Raw genomic sequence first — 22,888 nt, 5'->3', positions numbered from 1 at the left:
TCCTTCGCTTTTAAGATCATTGAATTTGATTTTTATATAAAATAGTTATATATTAGAAAATAATATGAGTTTATGTGATATTATTTTTCAGAAGATTTCATTCTATATGCCTATGAAAAGTACTCTCAAAACTAACTTTTTCCTAATTATAATTAAATCTAGAATATTGTATTATGCTTAGTATTATTTCATTTTTCTCATTCAATTTAGAATTTACAAATGTCAAAAAATTGAGAGCTGTCACTTTTGATGAATTTCTGTTTATTACAAAATATCTTTATTTTTTTGAACTACACTTCTCATTTGTAATCTCTTATTTCATGAATTTAAACCATTTTAATAGAATCACAAATTTCAACTTAATCATAACAGATTTGTTTCATTGTTGATATATGAACAAATAATACTAATATTAAATCTTACTGACTCAGTTGCTTCCTAAATAATGAAATGAATCATAGAATTGAGCATATTAGAATTGGCAATTTTTTTCATTGTTGATATATGATCAAACGATAAATATTAATGATTACATTGCTTCCTGAATAATGAAATCAATCTCGTTCATGATATCTTACTTTTTAATTTTTTAATGTCGGATTCAGACAGTAATTCTAACAAATACAGTAAACTGCGAAGTATCTATAAATACTACATTGATTCATACGATGCGTTGTATCAGCTGCAAACGGAAAAAGAAGAAGAATTAAATTCGATTTACAAAATGATCAAAACAAATTTGATTGATTCAAAGAAACGTCTTCCACAAATTTTAATAAAAGATATTTTGGATATCATTCCGTATAATAATCGCTATACAAAGTCATATTTATATCTTGCCAAACTAATATCAGATGATTATCAAATCAAAGAGATCCACAATGTTAATCTCGTTTCAAACTTTATGTTTTACAAAGAGTATGGCATTAAATTAGACAAGTCTGCTGATTTCGAAAAAATTAATTCAGAAAATCTCGACATTCTTAAAGAAAATATAATTTACATAGCAATTATGAATAATGACCTAAAAGTATTTATTCCATTGACTGAAAGAACAGGATTTAATGAAAATCAACAACTTAAAAGCAGCTTATTTAGAGATTTTAATAGACTTATAGAAAACACTGGTGAAAATACATTTTCATTACTTGAATTATGCTGTTACTATGGAGCAGTTGATTGTTTCAAGTTCTTAAGAACTAAATTTAACTCAAAAATAATAAAAAAATGTCTCAGATTTTCATTTTTGGGAAGAAAGCCAGATATAATGAGTGAATGTTTGAAACATCAAGAACCAGATAAAGAATGCATGGAATATGCAATTATTTCACATAACATTGATTTTATAACATTCTTAGTGAATGAGTATGGTTTAAGTATCGACTTATTTGCTTGCGGAAATTATAATAATCTTGATTCATTTTTAGTTTTTTCGATCAATCGAATATTTTAATCAGCTGCTTGGTTTATTCTCCGATGTTTAATATTACATCCCTTGACGAATATTTCCTTTCATTAGGTGTAGATATCAATAAAAAACTTTTAGACGGAAAAACTGCTCTTCATATTGCAGCACTTTATAATAATAAAGAAACTGCTGAACTTCTTATTTCACACGGTATAAATATCAATGAAAAAGATGAAGACAGAGAAACCGCTCTTCATAAAGCAGCAATTAATAATAGTAAAGAAACAGCTGAACTTCTTATTTCACATGGCATAAATATCATTGAAAAAAATTATAGAAAAGAAACTGCTCTTCATTATGCGGCACATTATAATAGCAAAGAAACAGCCGAACTTCTTATTACACATGGTGCAAAAATCGATGAAAAAGATAACGATGAAGAGACCGCTCTTCATTTTGCAGTGAAATATAATAGGGAAGAAATAGCCGAACTTCTTCTTTCGCATGGTGCATATATCAATACAAAAGACAAAGATGGAAAAACCGCTCTTCATTATGCAACATCGAATAATAATAAGGAAATAGCTGAAAATATTATTTAACATGGTGCAAATATCAATGAAAGAGATAATTCCGGAAATACAGCTCTTCATATTGCAGCACATTATAATAGGAAAGAAATAGCCGAACTTCTTTTTTCGCATGATGCAAATATCAATACAAAAGATAAAGATGAAAAAACCGCTCTTCATTATGCAACACATTATAATAATAAGGAAATAGCCGAAAGTTTTATTTTACATGGTGCAAATATCAATGAAAAAGATTATGATGGAAAAACCGCTCTTCATAAAGCAGCACAATTTAATAGGAAAGAAATAGTCGAACTTCTTATTTCACATGGTGCAAATATCAATGAAAGAGATAAAGACAGAAAAACCGCTCTTCATATAGCAGCAAGTAATAATAGTAAAGAAACTGCCGAACTTCTTATTTCATATGGTGCAAATATCAAAACAAAAGATAAAGATGGAAAAACTGCTCTTCATTATGCAAAATGTAATAATAATAAAGAAATAGCCGAACTTCTTATTTTACATGGTGCAAATAAATGTTCTAACATATAATGATGATTCATCAAGTTATTTTAGAATTTTATTTAGCATCAGGCAAAGATAAAATACTTCTCATATAGTTATTGAATCTATTAATGCAAACCTAATGAATAATTTCGAATGATACACGTAAATATTTATAATTGGAATAATATGGCAGATTAAACTTAATGTCTTAGTAGGGCGAAATAATAATTAAATGATTTTACTAACAAATAAAAATTAAATTAGTGTTTGCACAATAGTTTGCATTTAGAACAAAGGAATCGACCACATTTATCACAAGTGTCGATTGATTTGTTCAAATCGCTTCCACAAACACAGCAGTTGACGCAATATGTCTTCTTGAGAGGGTATTCAACTGATAAATCAAGACTTTCAACGCCGTACCATCTTTCATCTGATGAAACAAATACAAGACGTGAACATTTGTCTTGTCACACACGTATAACATATTAATTAGACACATTTGAATATCTCAGGGTATAAAAATTTATAACAATAAAAGATTTACATTAAATTAAAGATCTGGTAAATCCCTTTCGACATTATCTTTCTTGTTACAATATGAACAAGAGCAACCTTTACAGCATTCACAGCAACATAAGATAAAACCTGAAATTATAGCAATTAAAAATGGGCCACCAATAACTACACCTAAGATTATTTTGCCTTCTTTGTCTAGTGGAGCTCCATATCCAACAGAAATATCTGGGTAGTAATAAATTATTGGTTCATAAAATCCATATGATGAGTACAATTTACTAATATTGACTTGATTAAATGGGCCAATATTGCAAATAAAACTTGAATTATATGTTGTTAAGAAACTGAAATTGGTAACGCTTTGATTTAATGTTATGAATTCAGGATCATTAACAATGGCAGTAGCAACATTATACGGAGCAGAAGAAGTTCCTTTCAAATTAACCTTCAATTCATTTTTACGGCCATTAATGATAATAAGATGGTGCGAAAAAGGCTCGCCTATGTTGAAATCATTATAAATCGTATTGTTGTCTCCAGTTATGTAAACTTGAGCGGGTCCATCAACTTCAATTTTCTTATTTTTGGCAGTTATATTGACAACGCAAAAGCAATCAGTATTTATATACACATCTTTAACTGTAGATGCATCTAATTTATAATATTGTGATGAATTACACTTGATTTTCAAATCCGTATTATTTCTCAAGTTCGTAATAGTTACTGGTTCACTTGAAAGAATAGCATCAAGCTGACTATAATAATCCATTGTTTGATTCTCTTGAGTATAGATCCGTATTTTTCCCAAGTGAGCGGGGTATCTCTAATCCCAGCCCTATCGTCCTCCTAGTGTCAGTTTTTAATATAAAATCCAAAATTTTTAAAAAAATAAAAATTTCGAGAAATTTTTTAAGTTTTTTTTTCTTTGATTTCAATAATACAAAATAAATTTGGGAGTAAAAAGACACTATTTAATGAAATTCATATGAGTGAATGTGGATAAATACTCTCAGAACATACAATTTATATATTTTTTCTTTATGTTATCAACTAATTAGTGATAATTTTTTTTGAATCAGATTTTTTTTTCATTAAAAACATAATATATAACGCAATAATGATGTACACATACGTATCTACACATCAAAATATAAAGTTTGTTTTGGTCTGGGCATCCCAACCAAAAATTCTTAAAAAATTGAATAAAATTGAATACTTGGGGCTGGGATACCCAGCCCGAAACCGAATTGAATTTTTTGAATTAAAGAATATATTTACGTATTTATAATATATATGTGATGTTTATAAAAAATACTAAATTTTTGTAAAAAAAATTCAATTTATTCAAAACGTACATTAAGTGATCACTTCATTAGTAGGATCAGCGATCCTACTAAATGGTGAGAATGCCACTAGATAAAAAGGGAGTCCTTGGAGCTCTTGATCTCTTGTCAGTAGAGTCCATAATGAGGCATGGCATCTACTGATTAGAGATCAGAGCAATCCTACCTTACCTTCAGGAGCTACAAAGCTCCTAATCGTTACGAGAGGGAGCCTTGGAGCTCCTGAAGCTCATCAGCAGAGGCTATTTACCATTTGGGCCTCTTCTGATGAAAGATGCGAAGCTCTTCTACGAACCAGGAGCTCCAAAGCTCCTAATCCTTACGAAAGGGAGCTTTGGAGCTCCTGAGTCTTCATCAACAGAGTCCCAGATGGTAAATGTCCTATGCTGATGAAAGATGCGAAGCACATCTTCGAACCAGGAGCTTCAAAGCTCCCATTCCTTACGAAAGGGAGCTCTGGAGCTTCTGAAACTCCTTTTATTATCAGATAGGACAGTTTTCTTCTGAGGCTTCTCATCAAATCTAAGACTTCAGAAGAAAGCTGTCTTATCCGTGTATACTTACATTCTAATTGACTACAAGTGTACAACTTTAAGGCAGAGATTATCCGAGGCCTCTCATCAAATGAGGGACCTCGGATAATCTCTGCCTTAAGTAGTCAAATAACTTTTCTGACTATTCAGGAACAAGAGAACAAGAGTTGGAATACTTTAAGGCAAGGTTCTTCCGAAATCTCTCATCGAATGAGAGACTTCAGAAGGACCTTGCCAAATCCTTGAACACTGATATCCTTGGAACTGAGCTAGGACCAAGGAGAAGTAGTGTACTATAGCTCACGATGGTAATCTCGGAATTACTTATATTGCCACATGCACAATATCTATTCAGCCAGACTCCTATATACAAGAAGTCAGGCTGAATAGATATTGTGCATATGGTTTGCAGAACTCTAATAACACATAAAATTTTGTTATCCCAAAAAGGTGACATTTTGGGTGTATCGTCCATCCCAGGGATGCAAAAATCACATCACCTTGTATCTATACTCTTGAGACAATACAATTAATGATAATAGCATTTGAAAAAATGACTCAGAGAGCAAGCGGATCCGATATAAAATTTTTAAAATTTTCCCTTATTTCTTTGAAAACATACAAGACATGTTAAAATTAATCTCTAGGACAAGAAGAACCTATAAGAAATTGTTACAGTTTAATAATTTTTCTGATAGTATTGTTAAAATCATATGAATAATAGCAAAATATATAAATTTGTTAAAAATTTATGGTTTAATTCAATTATTTCAAAGGACATGAGACATCATTAAGATAATTACAAGATCTTTTTTCACATACAGATTAAATAAAATGTATTCATCTTTATCTAATTTATCAAATATTATTCTCTCTGGTATTGAATCAAATATTTCTACATTAAATGCGGAAAAATTTGATGAAGACATTCCAAACATCATCGACATAATTATGAAAGTTGTTACGAAAAACTCAAAGAACGTTACTATCGCAACAAACTTCTTTTCATGCTGATCATATTTACTGCCTAAATCTGTTGAAATGATTAAAGAAGTTCGAGCAGTAAGAGCTGCTTCTTTGATATTTTTAGTCAACCAGAAAGAGGATAGTGTTGTTAGAGTTGTTATTTCTTTTTCATTGCAGTGAAGAACGAATTATCCAGTATCGTCTCTTTACATATGTATGTAGACAATCAAGAGATAATATTTGATTTAAATTTAATACTGATATTGTTGAAAAAACATCAAAAACTAATAAAAATAATTTTAAACAATATTTTTACTGTTAATTACTTAGTGTTTAAGAGGAAAGTATCTAAGGGAGAAGCTTGTGTGGATATTTGGATAATTTTCTTCTTGCTTCAAAATTATCTGGACATAATGTACTACCCAGATTTGCTTTACTTTTACCACCTCTCGAAAGCTGGGGACACCGCCTATCGTTGGGAGTAGCTATTAAATAGAACCACCAAGGGTATTTTTCGAACTGCTGGTGTAGTGTAGTGGAAACATCTGACATAATGATTCGTTATGCTAAGGTTTGATTCCCATTTACCCAATTTTTTTCTTTTTTGGATCATGAATTTTTTTTTGGGTCACTATAAGATTTGTTTCATGTTCTAAATCTGCTGCATATGTAATCTATTTTTATTTACCTATTTTTTAAAAATCTATTGGATTGCCAAATTTGAATATATTTAAAATCATAAAAATCCAACAAAACTATAAATATATGTTTTATGCATAGTGCCGATACTCAAATATCAGATTACTTAGATCCATGAATAATATCCGAATTTTTTTTCTTAAAATTAAACTTCAAAACTTCTTGCAATCTTATTCTTCATCAATTGTAAATTTTTAAAACCATTTTTTAAAATAATTTTGCGTAAATTTTATTCTCATGTTGTTTTAATCGAAAATTGATACATTTTCAAAAAAATAATATTGACTTATGAAATTCATTTTTAAGGTGAAATAGTATTGTTTTTATTAAAGTATATGAATAATATATAAAAAATTAATGAATAATATAAGCAGATTTTTAGTTTACAAAACAAATATGAGCAATGCAATTTCAAACTTTTGCTGGCAATTTCGATATTGCTCAAGTTTGTAGTATTTGTGATACCTATAACATCGGCTTAATCAAAATTCGATTTTTCTTATGAGTTATTGAGAAAATTTGATTGCAATGAGAAGGATTTCGACGTTTTTGATAAACTAAGAGCTGAGCTTTAGGGGTTCAGTTCATTTATGGCTGTAGTTTGATGCGTAGATCTCTTTTTTATTGTAAATTCTTTCAGCATGGAGATCGAGAATGAATCTTTTGAGAACTTTATGAGTTTTTACACCCGTAAAGAGGTCCTTCGAGGAAAGATAGTCCAGACTACATGAAGATGTGGGTTAACCAAAAAAATCCGATGGTTTCCCCATATTCATGTAGATCTTCGAAAAAATGAGCACCAAAAAAGCCAAAAAAATAGGCTTTTTATTGGATTTGTACACTAGATCAATAATCTATTTAGGATCTGACACTCTTTTTAGCCAGAGATATGAGGTCCTTTCTAGGAAAACGATCTATTCATCCATAAAAAAAATGAATTATCGTTTTCCCCAGAAATTACATGGGGAGTGGTAAAAGTAAAGCAAATCTGGGTAAAAAGAATTGACTAGGAGCATCTGTGCTAAGAACCAATTAGACCTTTTTGTTATTTCCAATCGGAAATTTCTTCAGAGTTTTTATCCTTCTGTGAAAGCTCGTGCACAAAAGCAGTTGTCCGTGGTAGTTTTACTACGTTAATGCTAATTTTTTCTTTATTCAATGGAGAAATCTTTGCAAAAGGATATGTTATCATGATTACTAAAGTCAATTAGTGTAGCTGAATGAGTCTGTGATATTGGTTTGCGGGTAGATAGCCTGAAACGAAAATAAAGTCGATCGTTTTTTTCCTATAAAAAAATCTGCCTCCTAGAATTTCTGTTTTATCCCCTCAAATGCAACAAAAAATTATACTTTTACTAATTGTTAAATAAGCATATTAGAAAATATATAATAGATCACATTTTAACTATAATAAACTTTTTTTCATTTCTACAAATGCTTCCTGTTAAGCCTAAATTGGTATTTATGGAAGAAAATAAGCCAGTAATTAGAGCTGAAAAGCCCGATATAGACCTTATGGAGATGGCTAAAGAAATAGAAAAGAGATGGAAAAAGTTATCAAAAGAAGATAAATAAAAATATAAAGATAAGGCTAAAGCAAACAAAGAAGCCCAAAACAAGAAATCTCAGTTGGAAGGTATAGATCCAAAATTTGCAGATTTATTTGACGAAGATAAAGAACCATCAGAATGGGATAGCGATGAATATGAAATACCATATGACAAGTATTTCACGTGTCCAAAAGGTCTCAGATCAACACCTTTCATAGAGTTTTGCAAAGATTTTCATAAAAAACTTATTCGTGAATATCCAGGTGTTACTGCTAATGATGAATATAGATGCACTCTTGGCACCTGGAATAAAATGTCAAAGAAGGAAAGGCATAAATACTTTAACCGTGCTAGAAAAGCTAATACAAAATAAAATTATCTCTTTTTTTTATTCAATAGCTTTCCTTTTTTTCTAATATTTTTAGTACATACTAAAATGCTACTATTATTTTAGTTCAAAAAGGGTTTTAGTGAATTTTATAAAAATTATTTTATTCTCTTAGGATAAGCTTACCGTAACCATCCTAAATAAAAAGAATCACCGGAATTGTTGATGACTTCTTTCTTTGAGGTTTTCGATTTTGTCTTCTGTTTGCTTAAACTCTTGGAAGCCTCTTAAGAAAGTTATCTCCATCTTTTCATGAATGATTTTCATGATGTCATCCAAGCGAATGATTTTAGAAGTAATAGCATGAGAAAGTAAATCTTTCCATGTATCATTCGCTTCGTAAATAGTTACATATTGTTTGTAATCATCAATTTCTCTGATTTCTTCATGAGAATTCATCAGCCAATCAGCTTTATTTCCAAATGCTTTGAAAATTGATGAATAATATTTATCAGCTAAAGCTTGGTTCTCAGTGAATCTCTTATCGATGCACAGACTCTGTAAGTGTTCAATAGCATCATTAACGAAGTTTTGTCATCGCCATGCAAATTAAGAATTCGCTTTTGTGATTCGTAATGACCGATATTGAATCTACTGTAGAAATATGCTGATACAATCTCGAAATGTATTGTTGGTCCATATATCTCTGGAGGAACAATTTGGAGATCCGTTTGCATTCAGGAGCTGTTAATCCAATCCTCTTCGGCTTCAAAGGGTCTGAATTTGGAAGGGTTCCAGTTAGTGATTCAACGGAATATTCGAAGTTTTGGACAAATTTCTGGTATCATTTGTGGCATGTTCTCTTTAAATATTTCTTTGTCATTTTATTACCTCGCGTTCATGTCAACCAATTTCGTACAAAAAGCTGTGATGGTTCTTCAATTTCCAAGATCTTTCTGTAACAATAATTGTTGGTTTAAGAAATAAAAACATATATAGGAAAAATAAAAAAAAATTTTTTATTAACTAACCAATTTAAATATTAACTTCATCATCATCTTTGACATCAACAGCGAAGTATGCATCTTTTGAAGATCCTTTCTTTCGCCTGTAGATGAGGAAAGCAATAGCAATTCCTCCAATAACAATAAGGCAAGCAAAAACTATGCAAAGAATCATAAGTAGATTCCAATTCCTCTTCTTTCCATTTGCAGAGTCTGATGAATCTGTGATGTCGTAATGTTTAGAACTAGATTGGAAATATTTATATTTCTCGCCAAGAGGAAGTTCCATTTTAACTAGTAATGATGCTTCTTTTGGTTCCTTTGTTTCAAATGAAACAACAAATGAATTCAGATGGGAAACATTTGCTACAGATATTTCTTCTCCTGCAGTATTGTAGATATGTGTTGTTATGTCTCCTTTAGATTCAACAGAAGATTTGACTTGATATTCATTAACTATTGAAAAGAAGATGCAGGACTGCATATTAGAAGTGATAGTTAAGTTGTTTGTCTTAGCTTCTGCTGTTGAAGCGTAGTAAACGTTTGGTCCTGATTGATAATAAAATTGTTTGCATTTATCAGCAAGATTTCCATAATTAAACGCCGTCATCTTTATTGAGGAAACATTTGGTGATTTTAGTTTGAGTTTTCCTTCTTTATCAAAGTTGATGGCAAATTTATGAGATTTTCCAAGAACGGAATGATGAGATTTCTGACCCATATCAGTAACAGCTTTAATAGATGATATATCTTCCATCTTTGGATGCAACAAAACCATTGTATTCTTTGCAAAAGCATAACAATTTGGTTTCTTTGCAATTGAAAGGGAATCATCATTATAAGAGGTTGAAGAGCAACTTTCTGTTTCCCATTCATCATCATCGTACTCATCATCTGATGTTTCGTGGTAATCATATTCATCTTCTGGAGAAGGTGAGTCATCGTCGTCATCTGTATCATCATCGATCTCAACTGCTACTTTACTTTCGGATATCGCCGAAACATCTGAAGAATGATGATAAAATCCCTTGGAGAATTTGTAATCTGAAGGATACTTTTTATTATCAACGACTTTAGTGATGCCAGCTTTGCCATTTGTAGAATTTTCGCCTAATTTAAGAGATAAGATCATACTTCCTCCAACAAAGGAAGGATCAACCGTATTATTTGAATTTATTGTCATTTCTGGAGTAGAAACAGAAAAAACACTATCATCATTGAGATTGGAAGACATGAATGTGTAAGTAACTTGAACAGCTGTTGCCGAAAGAAGACATCTTGTTTCTCCTGCTTTAATTGGAACGTTTCCGTCAGAGCCAATAACGATTTGATCTTTAACATTCAATGCTACATCGACGGATTTGCAGTAATCCTTGATAACATAGAAAACTGTATAATAAAGATCTGGATAGGCGTGGTAATCAGCTTTGATATCAAGAGATTGAACATTTTTGTATATTTGTGCAGGATGTTTATCAGATTTGATCTCAAAATTCTCTGGATTATGTAAAACTAAGTAAACATCGTATTGAATCTCTGAATTTTGAGGTTGTGGAACAGAAATTGTAGTATACTCATCGCGTGAGAGAGCAACATAGCTATCCCCTAACGATAAACCAATTTGCTTTGCTCTGATAAGAGAACTTAGAAAGAAAAACATTATATCAAAATAAAAAAAATTGAATGACATTCAATTTTTATCTCAAATTTTTATGATAGTTTACTAATAAAAGATCCCGATAAGCATCTCAATTTTCAACCTAAAAGTGTAAGGGCCCTCCATATTGCGGTTCAGAGTAAAAAATCCTCAGAAATAGTAGAAATTCTATTATCTCATGGAGCTGATGTTAATTTGAAAGATAAATACGGAAACAGTGCTCTCCATATTGCAGCTGACAATATGTCATTTATTAAAAATTCCGAACTCCTTATTTCGCATGGAATAGATATTAATGCCAAAAATTTTGATAATAAAACTGCTCTGCATTTCTCATCAATGCATGAACAATGCAATGAATTGACAGAACTTTTAATTTCACACGGATTAGATGTTAATTTCAAAGATAAATATGGAAAGTCACCACTTCATTATGCAGTTGAAAACAACGAAGGAGATAAAACAATTAAAATTCTTATTAAAAATGGCGCTGATATCAATATTAAAGATGCTAACGAGCAAACTCCTCTCCATATTGCAGCAATAATGCATAAAAGAAAACTACTCGAAACTCTTGTTGCCAATGGTGCAGATGTTGATATTAAAGATAATCACGGGAAAACAGCTCTTCATTATAATGTAGAAAAGAAATACGAAGATATTGCAAAATTCCTGATCTCAAATGATGCAGATGTAAATGCCAAGGATTCCGAATATAATATACCTCTTCATATTTCATGTGAAAAAGCAAATCGGTATAATTTATCTCGGCTTCTTGTTTCTAATGGATCTGATATCAATTCGAAAGATATTAATGGTAGAACACCACTTCATATAGCGATCCAACATCGTTGCAATGAAATTGCAAAACTTCTTATATATAACGGAGCAGATCCTAATATTAAGGACAATAATAGAAAAACACCACTGCATTATTCAGTAGAAAGAAATAATAAAGAATGTACAGAACTTCTTATTTTGCATGGAGCAAATATTAATGACTTTTATAACTTCTTATAACATGAAATAAAACTACTCACCATATTGCTTCTCAAGACGATCGACATATTGTTGTTATGTTTATAAACGTCAATCAGAATATCATATGGAATATTGTTCTTATCCTATTCGGCGACAACGTTTTTATCGTGCAGTTCGTCAAGCATTTAGATTTTTTTTCTAATTAGTTTGGGATTTTTCTGTGTATTATCTTTACAAATACTTATGCTTTTTTTGCTTATTTTTAGAGACTTTATAGGCGATGCGATACTCATACTATTGATTTCCAAAATATTGAAGGAATGAGCACTTGTAGCCCCATTAATTAGTATAAGTATGTTCATCACCATGAACTATTATTGTTTTAATTTTATTATTAATTGATCATGCAAAAAACATACTGAAAAGCAGATCAGAAGGTTGAATAAACTTTAATTTGATAAGAACCAAGTTTGCTATATCAGATATTTATCCTCAGATAAGTTGCTTTGAAAAGACTGGTTCCCAACTTTTCAAAATTGTGAATCTATTCAATTTATCTGAGGAAAATGATCAAACTCTCAATAGTTAGAAATCTTGTATTTCCACAATTTTTTATCATAAAATTTGTATCGGCAGAATTAGTTTTTTTACAAAATTTCTTGGCACTTTTTTGTACGGCTAACAATATTTTAAAATCATGTCGAACAAACGTGATAAATCGAATGATGAAAATCAGCTTTGGCAATCTCGTGTTGACGAGCTCAAGGGCTACGAGCAGGAGATTAACAAGACATGGGAAGACCAGAAGATCTACGAAGTCGATGCTCCAGAAACAGGCAGAAACGAAGATCATTACATGATTACATTCCCATTCCCATACATGAACGGTCGTCTTCACCTTGGACACCTTTTCACAATCTCCAAGGCTGAATTCGCTGTTCGCTATCAGAGAATGAAGGGAAAGAAGGCTCTCTTCCCATTTGCCTTCCACTGCACAGGTATGCCAATCAAGGCTTCTGCTGATAAGCTCAAGCGCGAACTCGAAACAGGCCACGCAATCAAGGCAGCAGATTCATCAAAGGTTCTCAAGTCCAAGATGGCATCAAAGACAGAGAAGAACGCCTCACAAGTCGAAATCATGAAGCACATCGGTGTTCCAGAGAACGAAATCCCAGAGTTTGTCGATCCACTCAAATGGCTCCACTACTTCCCACCATATGGTGTTAAGGATATGAAGCAGTTCGGTGCTGCTGTTGACTGGCGCCGTTCCTTCATTACAACAGACGTCAATCCTTACTTCGACGCTTTCGTCAAGTGGCAATTCAGAATTCTCAAGGAGAAAGGCTACGTAGTCAAAGATAAGAGACCAACAATCTGTGATCCATCCAACGATCAGCCATGCATGGACCACGATCGCTCATCTGGCGAAGGTGTCCAACCAACAAACTATACACTCATCAAGATGCAGCTTGTTGACCCAGTCAAGGTCGATGAGCGCTTCTCACAATGCGGCGATGCTAAAGTCTTCCTTCTTGCCGCTACATTACGTCCAGAAACAATGATCGGACAGACAAACTACTGGGTTAAGCCAGGAGAGACATACGACGTCGTCAAGGCCAAGAACCTTAACGAATACTACGTTGCTGGCACTCGCTGCGTCCAGAATCTCATTGCCCAGGAATATGTCGAGAAAGCAGACCCAATCTTCGAACTCGAGTCCAACAAGCTCTTAGGTGCCGAATGCACAACACCATCCATCAAGGGCGCAATCCGCGGTTTCCCATTAGAAGGAATTTTGATGACAAAGGGCACAGGAATTGTTACATGCGTTGCATCTGATGCTCCAGCAGATCTTCAAGGCATTCTTGATCTCAAGAAGAACAAACCAATGCGCGAAAAGTACGGAATCAACTTAGATTGGTTCAATTTCGAAATTGTCAAGATCATCAACTCTCCTAAATACGGCGACTTCGCAGCTGAAGCCACAATCAAGGAAGTCGATGCAGATCCAGCATTCAAGAAGGCTACAAAGGCAGAAAAGCTCGAAGAAGCCAAGCATCGCGCTTACATGGATGGATTCAACAATGGTACAATGATCTACGGCCCATTCGAAGGCAAGCCAGTCAAAGAGGCCAAGGAACTTGCCAAGAAGCAGATGATTGCCGAAGGATCAGCCATCGACTACTACGAACCAGACACAACAGTCATTGCCAGAACCGGCGCTGAGTGTGTTGTCTGTTTGATGGACCAGTGGTACCTTCTCTACGGCACACCAGAGTGGAAGCAGCAAGTTGTCGACCATTTCGCAACAATGGAGTGCTACCATCCAGAAATCCGCGAGAAATTCAAAGCCTGCTTCGACTGGCTCTCCGCCTGGGCATGCTCTCGTCAATACGGTCTTGGCACACGTCTCCCATTCGATGAGCAGTATCTCATTGACTCTCTTTCTGACTCAACAATCTACACTGCTTTCTACACAATTTCACACTTGTTGCAAGGTGACTTAGAAGGCTCCAAACCAGGCATCTGCGGCATTAAACCAGAATTAGTCAACGACGACTTCTTCAACTATGTCTTCAGAGATGGACCAATGCCAACAACAATTCCAGAAGACTTACTCAAGAAGTGCAAGCGCGAGTTCGAGTTCTTCTACCCATGCTCATGCAGAGTTTCCGGAAAGGACTTAGTCACAAACCACCTCACAATGTGGCTCTACAACCACGCAGCTGTCTTCGATCCAAAGTATTATCCACTCGCTGTCAGAGCTAATGGTTTCTTGAACTTGAACAACAAGAAGATGTCAAAGTCCGAAGGCAACTTCTTAACTGTTGTTGAGTCTATCGAGAAATACTCTGTCTCAGCAACAAGAATCGCTTTGGCTGATGCTGGTGATGGCTCTGCTGATGCAAACTTCACAGATATCACTGCTAAAGGAGCAATGGCAAGATTATTCAACTTGATCAACGTCATCAAGTTCCCACCACAAGAATCAAGAAATGAAATCGAGAACTTCTTCGATAAGCTCTTCGACGCTAAGCTTGCAAAGATCATCACAGACACAGACAACGCTTACGCAAAGATGGCTTACAAGGATGCTCTCAAGGCTTGTTTCTTCGATCTCCAGAACGCTTGGTCCGACTACAACTCATCATTGGAAGGTGTCCCGATCTCTTCAATTCTTAGAGAGAAGTACATCAACTATTCATTGTTGTTGTTGACACCAATCGCTCCACAGTTCACTGACTACTGCTGGACAAAGTTGTTGGGCCATGAGAAGTCAATTGTTTTGGAGCCATTCCCATCATCATGGTCATACGATGGAAGATTGTTCTTCGAGGAAAGATTCTTGCAGAAGACATACAAGACAATCGGTTTCAGAATCAAGAAAGGAAAGCAGTTGAACACTGCTGCTGTCTTCATCAAGAACGATTTCACAGAAGTTCAATTACACGTTCTCGCAATCTTGAGAAAGCACTGGGATCAGAAGAACAACCAGTTCGATGACCAGACAGTTATGAAGGAAATCCAAGCTGATGAAGTTCTATCTAAGGCAAACAAGAAGGAGTACATGGCTTTCCTCAACTTCTACAAGGAAGCTGTTCCGGAGTTCGGCCCATTCTTACTCGCTGACAAACCAGAAATTAACCAATTAGAGTTGTGCAACAACAACAAGTCTTGGTTCACAAAACAGTTGTCAGCTCAGGGAATTACAAACATCGAGTTCTACGATTCTGTTCCAGAAGGAGATCTTTGGGATAAGACAATTGTTGAGCAGGCTCAGGTTTACATCCCAACTGCTAATGTAATTCTCGTTCAATAAAAATAAATCACTTTTTTTCTTTTTAAATTATAACATGTTATAAATGAAACTTCATTAATCTTTAAGTGTATCACTTTCTGTTATATCTTTATTTTATTAACAAAAAAATACAACAGCCAAATGAGGTACAAGGTACTGAATTATAATAACTTTTTCCCGATCAAAAATATTAACTTTTAATTATAGAAAATTAGGATATAAAGAATAGGGGTCAAAAAAAAATGAAAGAATACTTTTGGAAAAAAATTGTATGAATGTGATTTTTTTCCTTTACAGGAGGTTGAATTGAATCATAGTTACAAAACGGAGAACTATAACTACTCGATTCCAGTTTGAATTAAATCGGTTTGATTCAATTTTGTGATTCATTCAAAACAACAGAAATTCCATAATATAGGGACTTTTGAGATTATGCTGTAACTTTCTTTATAATTGAAATTGAAAATTTTTTAATGGAATTTTTTAAAAATTTTAATTGGAATTTTTCAAAATTTTTTATGTCTGCTCAAGACATCAACTCAGATAAATACGGTGAATTGAGAAGTACCTATGAATACTATATTGATTCATATAATGCACTATATAAGTTAAAGGTGACAAACGAAGAAGAATTAATATCGATTTACAATATGATCAAAACAAATTTGATTGATTCAAATAAGTTTCTCCCTGACAAGATTATAAAAGACATTTTAAATATCATTCCATTTAATAATCGTTATACAAAGTCATATTTGAAGCTTGCCAAACTCATATATGATGAATATCCTTTAACAGAAGTTAAAAAAGCTAATGGATTTATTAACTATCTGTTTTATAAAGAATATGGAATTAAAATATACATGTCTAATGGTTCCAAAGGGATTGATGATCCTAGAAACCCAATTTACAGAGAAATGATGGAAAATGCAATTCACACAGAAGATACAATTTTCAGAGCAATAATGAATAACGACAAAGAAAAATTCATCGCATTCACTGAAAGAGATGAATTTAATGAAGATCAAACGCACAGAAGTAGTTTATTGCCACCTGATGAAAAATCGTATTCATTACTTGATTTATGTTGTTATTATGGGGCAGTTGATTGTTTCAAGTTTTTAAGAACGAAATTTAACTCAGAAATAACTCAAAAATGTCTTGAATTTTCATTTTTAGGAGGAAATCCAGAGATCATGAGTGAATGTTTGAAAATACAAGAACCAGATGAAAAATGCATGGAATATGCAATTATTTCACACAACATTGATTTTGTTACATTCTTGATGAATGAATATGATATAGAGATCAATCTAATGCAATACCCAATTTATAATAATCTTGAGGTGTTTTTAGTTTATCTCGATCATACCAATAATATTAACAAATGTTTAGTTTATTCAACCATGTTTGAAATACCATCCCTTTGTGAATATTTACTTTTACAAGGTGCAAAAACCCACACAAAAGATGTATTTGGAAAAACAGCTCTGATACATGCAGCAGAAAATAATAGTAAAGCAATAGCCGAACTTCTGATATCATATAATGCAGACATCAATGAAAAGGATAAATCAAGAAGAACTGCTCTTCATTGTGCAGTAAAAAATAATAGTAAAGCAATAGCCGAACTTCTGATTTCACATGGTGCAAATATCGATGAAAAGGATACATTAAGAAGAATTGCTCTTCATTATGCAGCAGAAAATAGCAATAAAGAAATAGCCGAACTTCTTATTTCACATGGTGCAGATCTCAATTATAAAGATGAATTTGAACAAACTGCTCTTCATTGTGCAGTAAAAAATAATAGTAAAGCAATAGCCGAACTTCTGATTTCACATGGTGCAAATATCGATGAAAAGGATAAATCAAGAAGAACTGCTCTCCATTATGCAGCAGAAAATAATAGTATTGAGACAGCTGAACTTCTTATTTCACATGGTGCAAATATCGATGAGAAGGATATAGATGAAAGAACTGCTCTTAATTTAGCAGTAAATAAATTGAATAAAAAAACTATTGAACTTCTTCTTTCGCATGGTGCAAACATTTATGAAAAAGATAAAAATAAAGAAACCACACTTCAACTTGCAATTAGAAGGAATTGTATAGATATAGTTGAAATTCTACTTTCACATGATCCAATTATAAATGAAGATATGGGAAACTTGCTCAATCTTGCAATATGCTATAATGGAAATCAAATCTTCGAACTTCTTCTTCCACATTGTCCAAATATCAATGAATACATGCCAAGATTGCTTTATCATGCAACTGATAATGGAATATATAAAGTACTCGAATTTCTTATTTCGCATGGTGCAGATGTCAATGGAAAATATGATGAAGGAAGAACAGTTCTTCATATTGCCGCAATATCTAATTATTTCGATGAAATTGAACTTTGTATTTCTCATGGTGCAAATATTAATGAGAAAGATAATAATGGACAAACCGCTCTTCATTATGCAGCAGCTAAATGCAATGAAAAAACAATTGAAACTCTTGTTTCGCACGGCGCAAATGTAAATGAAAAAGCAAAAGATGGAACAACGGCTCTTCATTTTGCTGTTCAGAATACCAGTATAGAAATGATCGAACTTCTTCTTTCGCATGGTGCAAATATTAATGAAGAGGATGAAAATGGATTGACTGCTCTTCATTACGCAGCAAAAATAAATCTTCATCAAAACGTTGAATTTCTACTTTCAAAAGGTGCAAATATTAATGCAAAAACAAAAGATGGATTAACTGCCCTTCATTATGCAGCACAGAATAATTGTAAAGAAATCATTGAAGTATTAATTTCACATGGTGTAAATATTAATGAACAAGATGAAAATGGATTTACAGCTCTTCATTATGCAGAACAAAAAAATTATCAAAAAATCATTGATCTTCTTTCGCATGATGCAAAATCCTCAAACAATAAATAAATGAAAATATATAAATATATTTAATTTATTATAACTTCGTTTTTTAAAAAAATAAAACTTTGGTGAAAAAGGAATAATGATAAAAAATAAACAAATCTAAAACAAATAGAATAAAACACAATTAAAAAAATAACAATAACAATAATAAAAAAAAATTACAAAATAAATTAAAATAAAAATTAGCGTCTTCTTCTTCTTTGAGGAAGTTGAGCAACAGGAGCACCAATATCTAATGTATCATCATTATCTATTTCTTCTTTCACAGGAGGCAATTCTTTGACATTGTTTGTGTATTGAAGACCTTTTTCTTTCGAATCAAAGAAAACAATCATTGCTGAGATATTATCTTTCGAACCCAAAGCAAATGCGACATTTCTCAATGTCGTTGCTGCATCTTGCGCGTTCTCTGAGTTCCTGACAATCTCAGCAGCATCGTCATCTTGTATCACATCCCAAACACCATCACATGCAATAATCAACGCTAAATCTTCTTCTTCGTTGATTTCAAACGATGAAACATCGGGAGGAACATAAAGTCCTGGTCCTTCACACCAGAAATCGCCTAATGTGCGTGCTACAGCAAGTTTACGGCCAATCCTGCCTTCGGAATTGACTGTAAGACCGCATTTACGCAATCTTTCGTATTCAGAACGCATAGTCGGTTTGTAATCAACAGTTAACCGTTTCGAACTGTTTTTCTTGACCAAAACAATTCGAGAGTCACCGATACCGACTGTGTAGCACTTGTTCTTCCTGATGAATGCGGATATGGCTGTGCAACCATCTCTTGTTCCAATCATTTTCAGTTTCTGGTTGACTGCTGTGTAACAATTGGTGATTGCAGCGGGGAGTTGGTCATCTGGAGCGTTTACTGCATTCTGGAGAAGTTCGTTGTGGAGACAGATAGCGGAAGTGGCTGCAGCAACGTTTCCTTGGTGGCCATCAAATAATCCAAACAAATGCTGATCGTTTGGATAAGTTTGGAAGGTGATCACGTCTTCCATGTTCGGTCTTACGCCCATTGTTGCACTGTAGCCGATTCCGAATCGCTGGGAATTTGAGATGTGGTGATCTGTAACGAGGTGGAAGCGAACTGGAGGGATTTCGGAGGGCAGGGATGCGCTACTGAGCATTTCGAAGGCTGTAAGAGTAGTTATGGAGAACAACGGGATTAATAATGAAGGAAATGTACAAGAAAGGGGATTGTTGTTGATGGAAATGAATCTGACAGCAGGGAAATTCGCTGGATTGAAATTAGTAAGTTTGTTGCAATCAAGATTAACAGATTGGGCTGTAGGACACTGATAATCAAATGAAGAGATGTTGTTGTAGGAAAAATCGACAACGTTAACTGGAGGTAACTGGAAATCAGCTGGTAAAGATGAAATGCAGTTGTGGCTAAAGGATAAAATACGAAGTGTAGATAATTGGCCAAAATAGGACGGAACGGTCGAGAAATGGTTGTTCGAGCCATCAAATGTAGTAAGGAAGAAGAATGAGCCAAGCGATTGCGGTAAAGTCGACAATTCGTTGTTGGAAGCGATAAGTGTTCGTAATTGCGAATATGAGAAGAGGCAACGTGGGAAAACTTTGAACTTGTTTCCAGAAATATTAAATTCGATGATTTTTCTGCAGGCGGAAAGAGATCTCGGTAAAGTTGAAAGTCGATTGAAGGAAACGTTGAAATCGGAAAGGAAGGACCAGTTGGAGAAGCAGTCTGGAAGCTCTTCCAACTGGTTAAACGACACGTTGAAGATGCGTAAATGAGAACATGAAATCGGAGGAATTTCGTGAAGGAGATTATGGACCATGGAGAGTTGGTCGAGGTTTGTGAGGTTCTTAAATGACTCAGGAAGCGTCGATATCTGGTTGTGGTCAAGTACAAGACGAGATAAAGCAAGTCTCTGAGGAAATGAATCTGAAATTTGCGAAATTTGGTTGTTGGAGGCATTCAATGCTGTTAATCTGTGCATGGATGATATGAATGTAGCTCCAAGTGATGTAATATTGTTAAACGAAATATCTAAGGCTGCCAAAGCTTCTGGGAACTCAAAATCGAGTTCGCCGTCAATGTCGCAGTGAGACAAAGTTAATGCACGGAGTCCGACTGTTTCAAGAAGCTTCAAAGGAAAAGATTTAAATGGATTCGTATTTAAGTTAAGCGTAACAGTATTAAGAGGTTCTTCGCCATCCCAATCCTCAATGTAATTGAAATAAAGGTTAAGCAATTTGAATTGTTGAGGAAGTAACGAAGTATCGAGATTTTTGATGCAATTTCCGAAAAGTGAGAGCTCAGTCAAGTTCTCAAACTCATCGAAATATGGAGCAAGGTCTGTAAGGAAGTTACCGTCAAGGTGAATCGTTCTCACTGTTTGAAGCCACGATGGTCGCGCTTCTGGAAGGGCTTTGATGCCACAATGTGAGAGTTTTATGACTTCAAGGTTCGGAACATCGAGTTCCCAGATATCGTTGATGTTTAGATTTGGATTAAAACTTAAATCTAACGTAATTAACATTGGCGGTAAGTTTAACTTAAATTCAGAGAAATTGTTAGCCGTAAGGGTGAGAGATTGTAAGTTTTCGAAAGGTTTGAACGAATCTTTATCTAATTCTTGTAATAAATTTTCCGTTAAGTCGATAATTGAAATACACTTGTAGCATTCGAGTCCTGGAGGTATACTAAGGAGTCCACAATTAACAAATCGTGCTCTGGAGATTTTTTGAAGTAAATCTGGGCAATATGGAATAAGTGGGATATTTTTCATAGCAAAGTCAAAACCTGTTAAGTTAGGATTCAGAAATACGTTCGGATCCATGTTTTCCCGATATGGAGGCCGATTTTCATAATTCGGCTGGGACATTCCGGAAGTATTTGAGTTTGCTTAACGTCAGGGTAATTATTTTACCCCTTTATTGCAAGCATGATTTTTATGGAAATTGTCTGTATTTTGGAACAGGGAAACAAATAGATTATAATGTGTTTAGTGTATTATTGCGTTCCTTATGATTATTATGATTTGCTATCGATTGAATAAAATTTTTTTGAGAGTATGATGATACTTTTATGTATGATATGCTATGCAAAGTAGAAATTAAGCACACTATAACATTCATGATGTAAAATTTCCTTTCTATAGGACATTTCTGAAAAATCAAAATAATATTCTTCTCAAATTTCTACCGCAAAATTTTACGAAAATGTTGAGAAAGATTTGTTAATTAAACAATTATATGATTATTTAACGATAATTTTTTTTGTCATGCCACTTCAGAAAAATCAAAAATAAACGTATAAAAATAATCAAACTTTATATTATTGTTTCGAAAGAACAGTATGGATTCTTTGCATGATTTTTCAAAGATTCTCATTAAAAATAAATGGAAAATGTATCAAATTGCCTAGTAGTAGGAAGGGTTGTGTGACTTTTTTTGTTACATCTATATATAGACGATGCATTAAAATATATTTATTTATAAACACATTTTAAAAAATTAACATTAATTTTAAAATAATTTATTTTTTATCTTTTATAAAAGAAGCTATATATAGATGATGTCAGATATTCCGCGATTAATTAAACATTGTTTAAATCCTGAATGGGTTAAACTTCAATTTAAAAAGGAAGACTGTGAATTATTAAATGAATATGAAAGCCAAAATAAGCTAATGAGGTATAAATATAATGATAAAGAATATTTAATTTCATGGAATCAATGGAGTCATAATCAAAGACCTCATAAACGAGAAAAAGAAATTGAAACTAATGAAATGGAAATCATTGATGACATTAAAGAGGATGGAATTCCTAAATTTTGTAGAAAAACCTTTAGAACTAAGTTAGGAGCATATAAACGTAGAGTATTAAATTCTGAATATCTTAAACATATATTTAAAAAGGAAGACTGTGAATTATTAAACGTTAATGAATATGAAAATGCTAAATCAAAACTGAGATATAAATATATTGGAAGTGATGAAAGGTGTAAAGATAAAGATAAAGTTTATTCAGTTTCATATAATAACTGGCACACGTTAGGGATAAGAAAACATTTAGGAGATTATGGTAAAAGTTCTGAATT

The 22,888-nt window shown here is 33.2% G+C and overlaps 9 protein-coding genes across 9 annotated transcripts, besides 3 other annotated features; 5 read left to right on the top strand and 4 right to left on the bottom strand.

The window, feature by feature from the left end:
• Positions 1–230: 230 nt before the first annotated feature.
• Positions 231–267: a mobile genetic element.
• Positions 268–592: 325 nt separating this feature from the next.
• On the top strand, positions 593–1,453 carry TVAGG3_0928950 (protein of unknown function (DUF3447); the record flags this gene model as incomplete). Its single annotated transcript, XM_001330267.1, has 1 exon — positions 593–1,453. The coding sequence occupies one exon, from the start codon at positions 593–595 to the stop codon at positions 1,451–1,453; it is 861 nt and encodes a 286-aa protein (XP_001330302.1).
• Positions 1,454–1,476: 23 nt separating this feature from the next.
• On the top strand, positions 1,477–2,010 carry TVAGG3_0928940 (cyclin-dependent kinase inhibitor 2C-related family; the record flags this gene model as incomplete). Its single annotated transcript, XM_001330268.1, has 1 exon — positions 1,477–2,010. The coding sequence occupies one exon, from the start codon at positions 1,477–1,479 to the stop codon at positions 2,008–2,010; it is 534 nt and encodes a 177-aa protein (XP_001330303.1).
• Positions 2,011–3,043: 1,033 nt separating this feature from the next.
• TVAGG3_0928930 (uncharacterized protein) lies at positions 3,044–3,778 on the bottom strand (the record flags this gene model as incomplete). The annotated part of the gene is made up of 1 exon (XM_001330269.1): positions 3,044–3,778. One exon carries the CDS (start codon positions 3,776–3,778, stop codon positions 3,044–3,046), a length of 735 nt encoding a protein of 244 aa, XP_001330304.1.
• A 745-nt stretch (positions 3,779–4,523) lies between these two features.
• Positions 4,524–4,827: a mobile genetic element.
• A 23-nt stretch (positions 4,828–4,850) lies between these two features.
• Positions 4,851–4,921: a mobile genetic element.
• A 3,691-nt stretch (positions 4,922–8,612) lies between these two features.
• On the bottom strand, positions 8,613–9,385 carry TVAGG3_0928900 (uncharacterized protein; the record flags this gene model as incomplete). The annotated part of the gene is made up of 1 exon (XM_051252516.1): positions 8,639–8,887. One exon carries the CDS (start codon positions 8,885–8,887, stop codon positions 8,639–8,641), a length of 249 nt encoding a protein of 82 aa, XP_051078090.1.
• Positions 9,386–9,463: 78 nt separating this feature from the next.
• On the bottom strand, positions 9,464–11,092 carry TVAGG3_0928890 (uncharacterized protein; the record flags this gene model as incomplete). The annotated part of the gene is made up of 1 exon (XM_001330272.1): positions 9,464–11,092. The coding sequence occupies one exon, from the start codon at positions 11,090–11,092 to the stop codon at positions 9,464–9,466; it is 1,629 nt and encodes a 542-aa protein (XP_001330307.1).
• Positions 11,093–11,332: 240 nt separating this feature from the next.
• TVAGG3_0928880 (cyclin-dependent kinase inhibitor 2C-related family) lies at positions 11,333–12,109 on the top strand (the record flags this gene model as incomplete). The annotated part of the gene is made up of 1 exon (XM_001330273.1): positions 11,333–12,109. The coding sequence occupies one exon, from the start codon at positions 11,333–11,335 to the stop codon at positions 12,107–12,109; it is 777 nt and encodes a 258-aa protein (XP_001330308.1).
• A 638-nt stretch (positions 12,110–12,747) lies between these two features.
• On the top strand, positions 12,748–15,908 carry TVAGG3_0928870 (leucyl-tRNA synthetase family; the record flags this gene model as incomplete). The annotated part of the gene is made up of 1 exon (XM_001330274.2): positions 12,768–15,890. The coding sequence occupies one exon, from the start codon at positions 12,768–12,770 to the stop codon at positions 15,888–15,890; it is 3,123 nt and encodes a 1,040-aa protein (XP_001330309.2).
• Positions 15,909–16,387: 479 nt separating this feature from the next.
• TVAGG3_0928860 (ankyrin repeat and SOCS box-containing protein 4 family) lies at positions 16,388–18,808 on the top strand (the record flags this gene model as incomplete). Its single annotated transcript, XM_001330276.1, has 1 exon — positions 16,388–18,808. The coding sequence occupies one exon, from the start codon at positions 16,388–16,390 to the stop codon at positions 18,806–18,808; it is 2,421 nt and encodes an 806-aa protein (XP_001330311.1).
• A 34-nt stretch (positions 18,809–18,842) lies between these two features.
• Positions 18,843–21,696, bottom strand: TVAGG3_0928850 (uncharacterized protein; the record flags this gene model as incomplete). Its single annotated transcript, XM_001330277.1, has 1 exon — positions 18,988–21,624. One exon carries the CDS (start codon positions 21,622–21,624, stop codon positions 18,988–18,990), a length of 2,637 nt encoding a protein of 878 aa, XP_001330312.1.
• Between the last annotated feature and the right edge of the window lie 1,192 nt (positions 21,697–22,888).

The sequence above is a fragment of the Trichomonas vaginalis genome, chromosome I (genome assembly GCF_026262505.1).
Source record: "Trichomonas vaginalis G3 chromosome I, whole genome shotgun sequence".
NCBI classification, from domain to species: Eukaryota; Parabasalia; order Trichomonadida; family Trichomonadidae; genus Trichomonas; species Trichomonas vaginalis.
The sequence above is the reverse complement of the archived record's forward strand: the minus strand, read 5'-3'. Positions and strand labels throughout refer to the sequence as shown.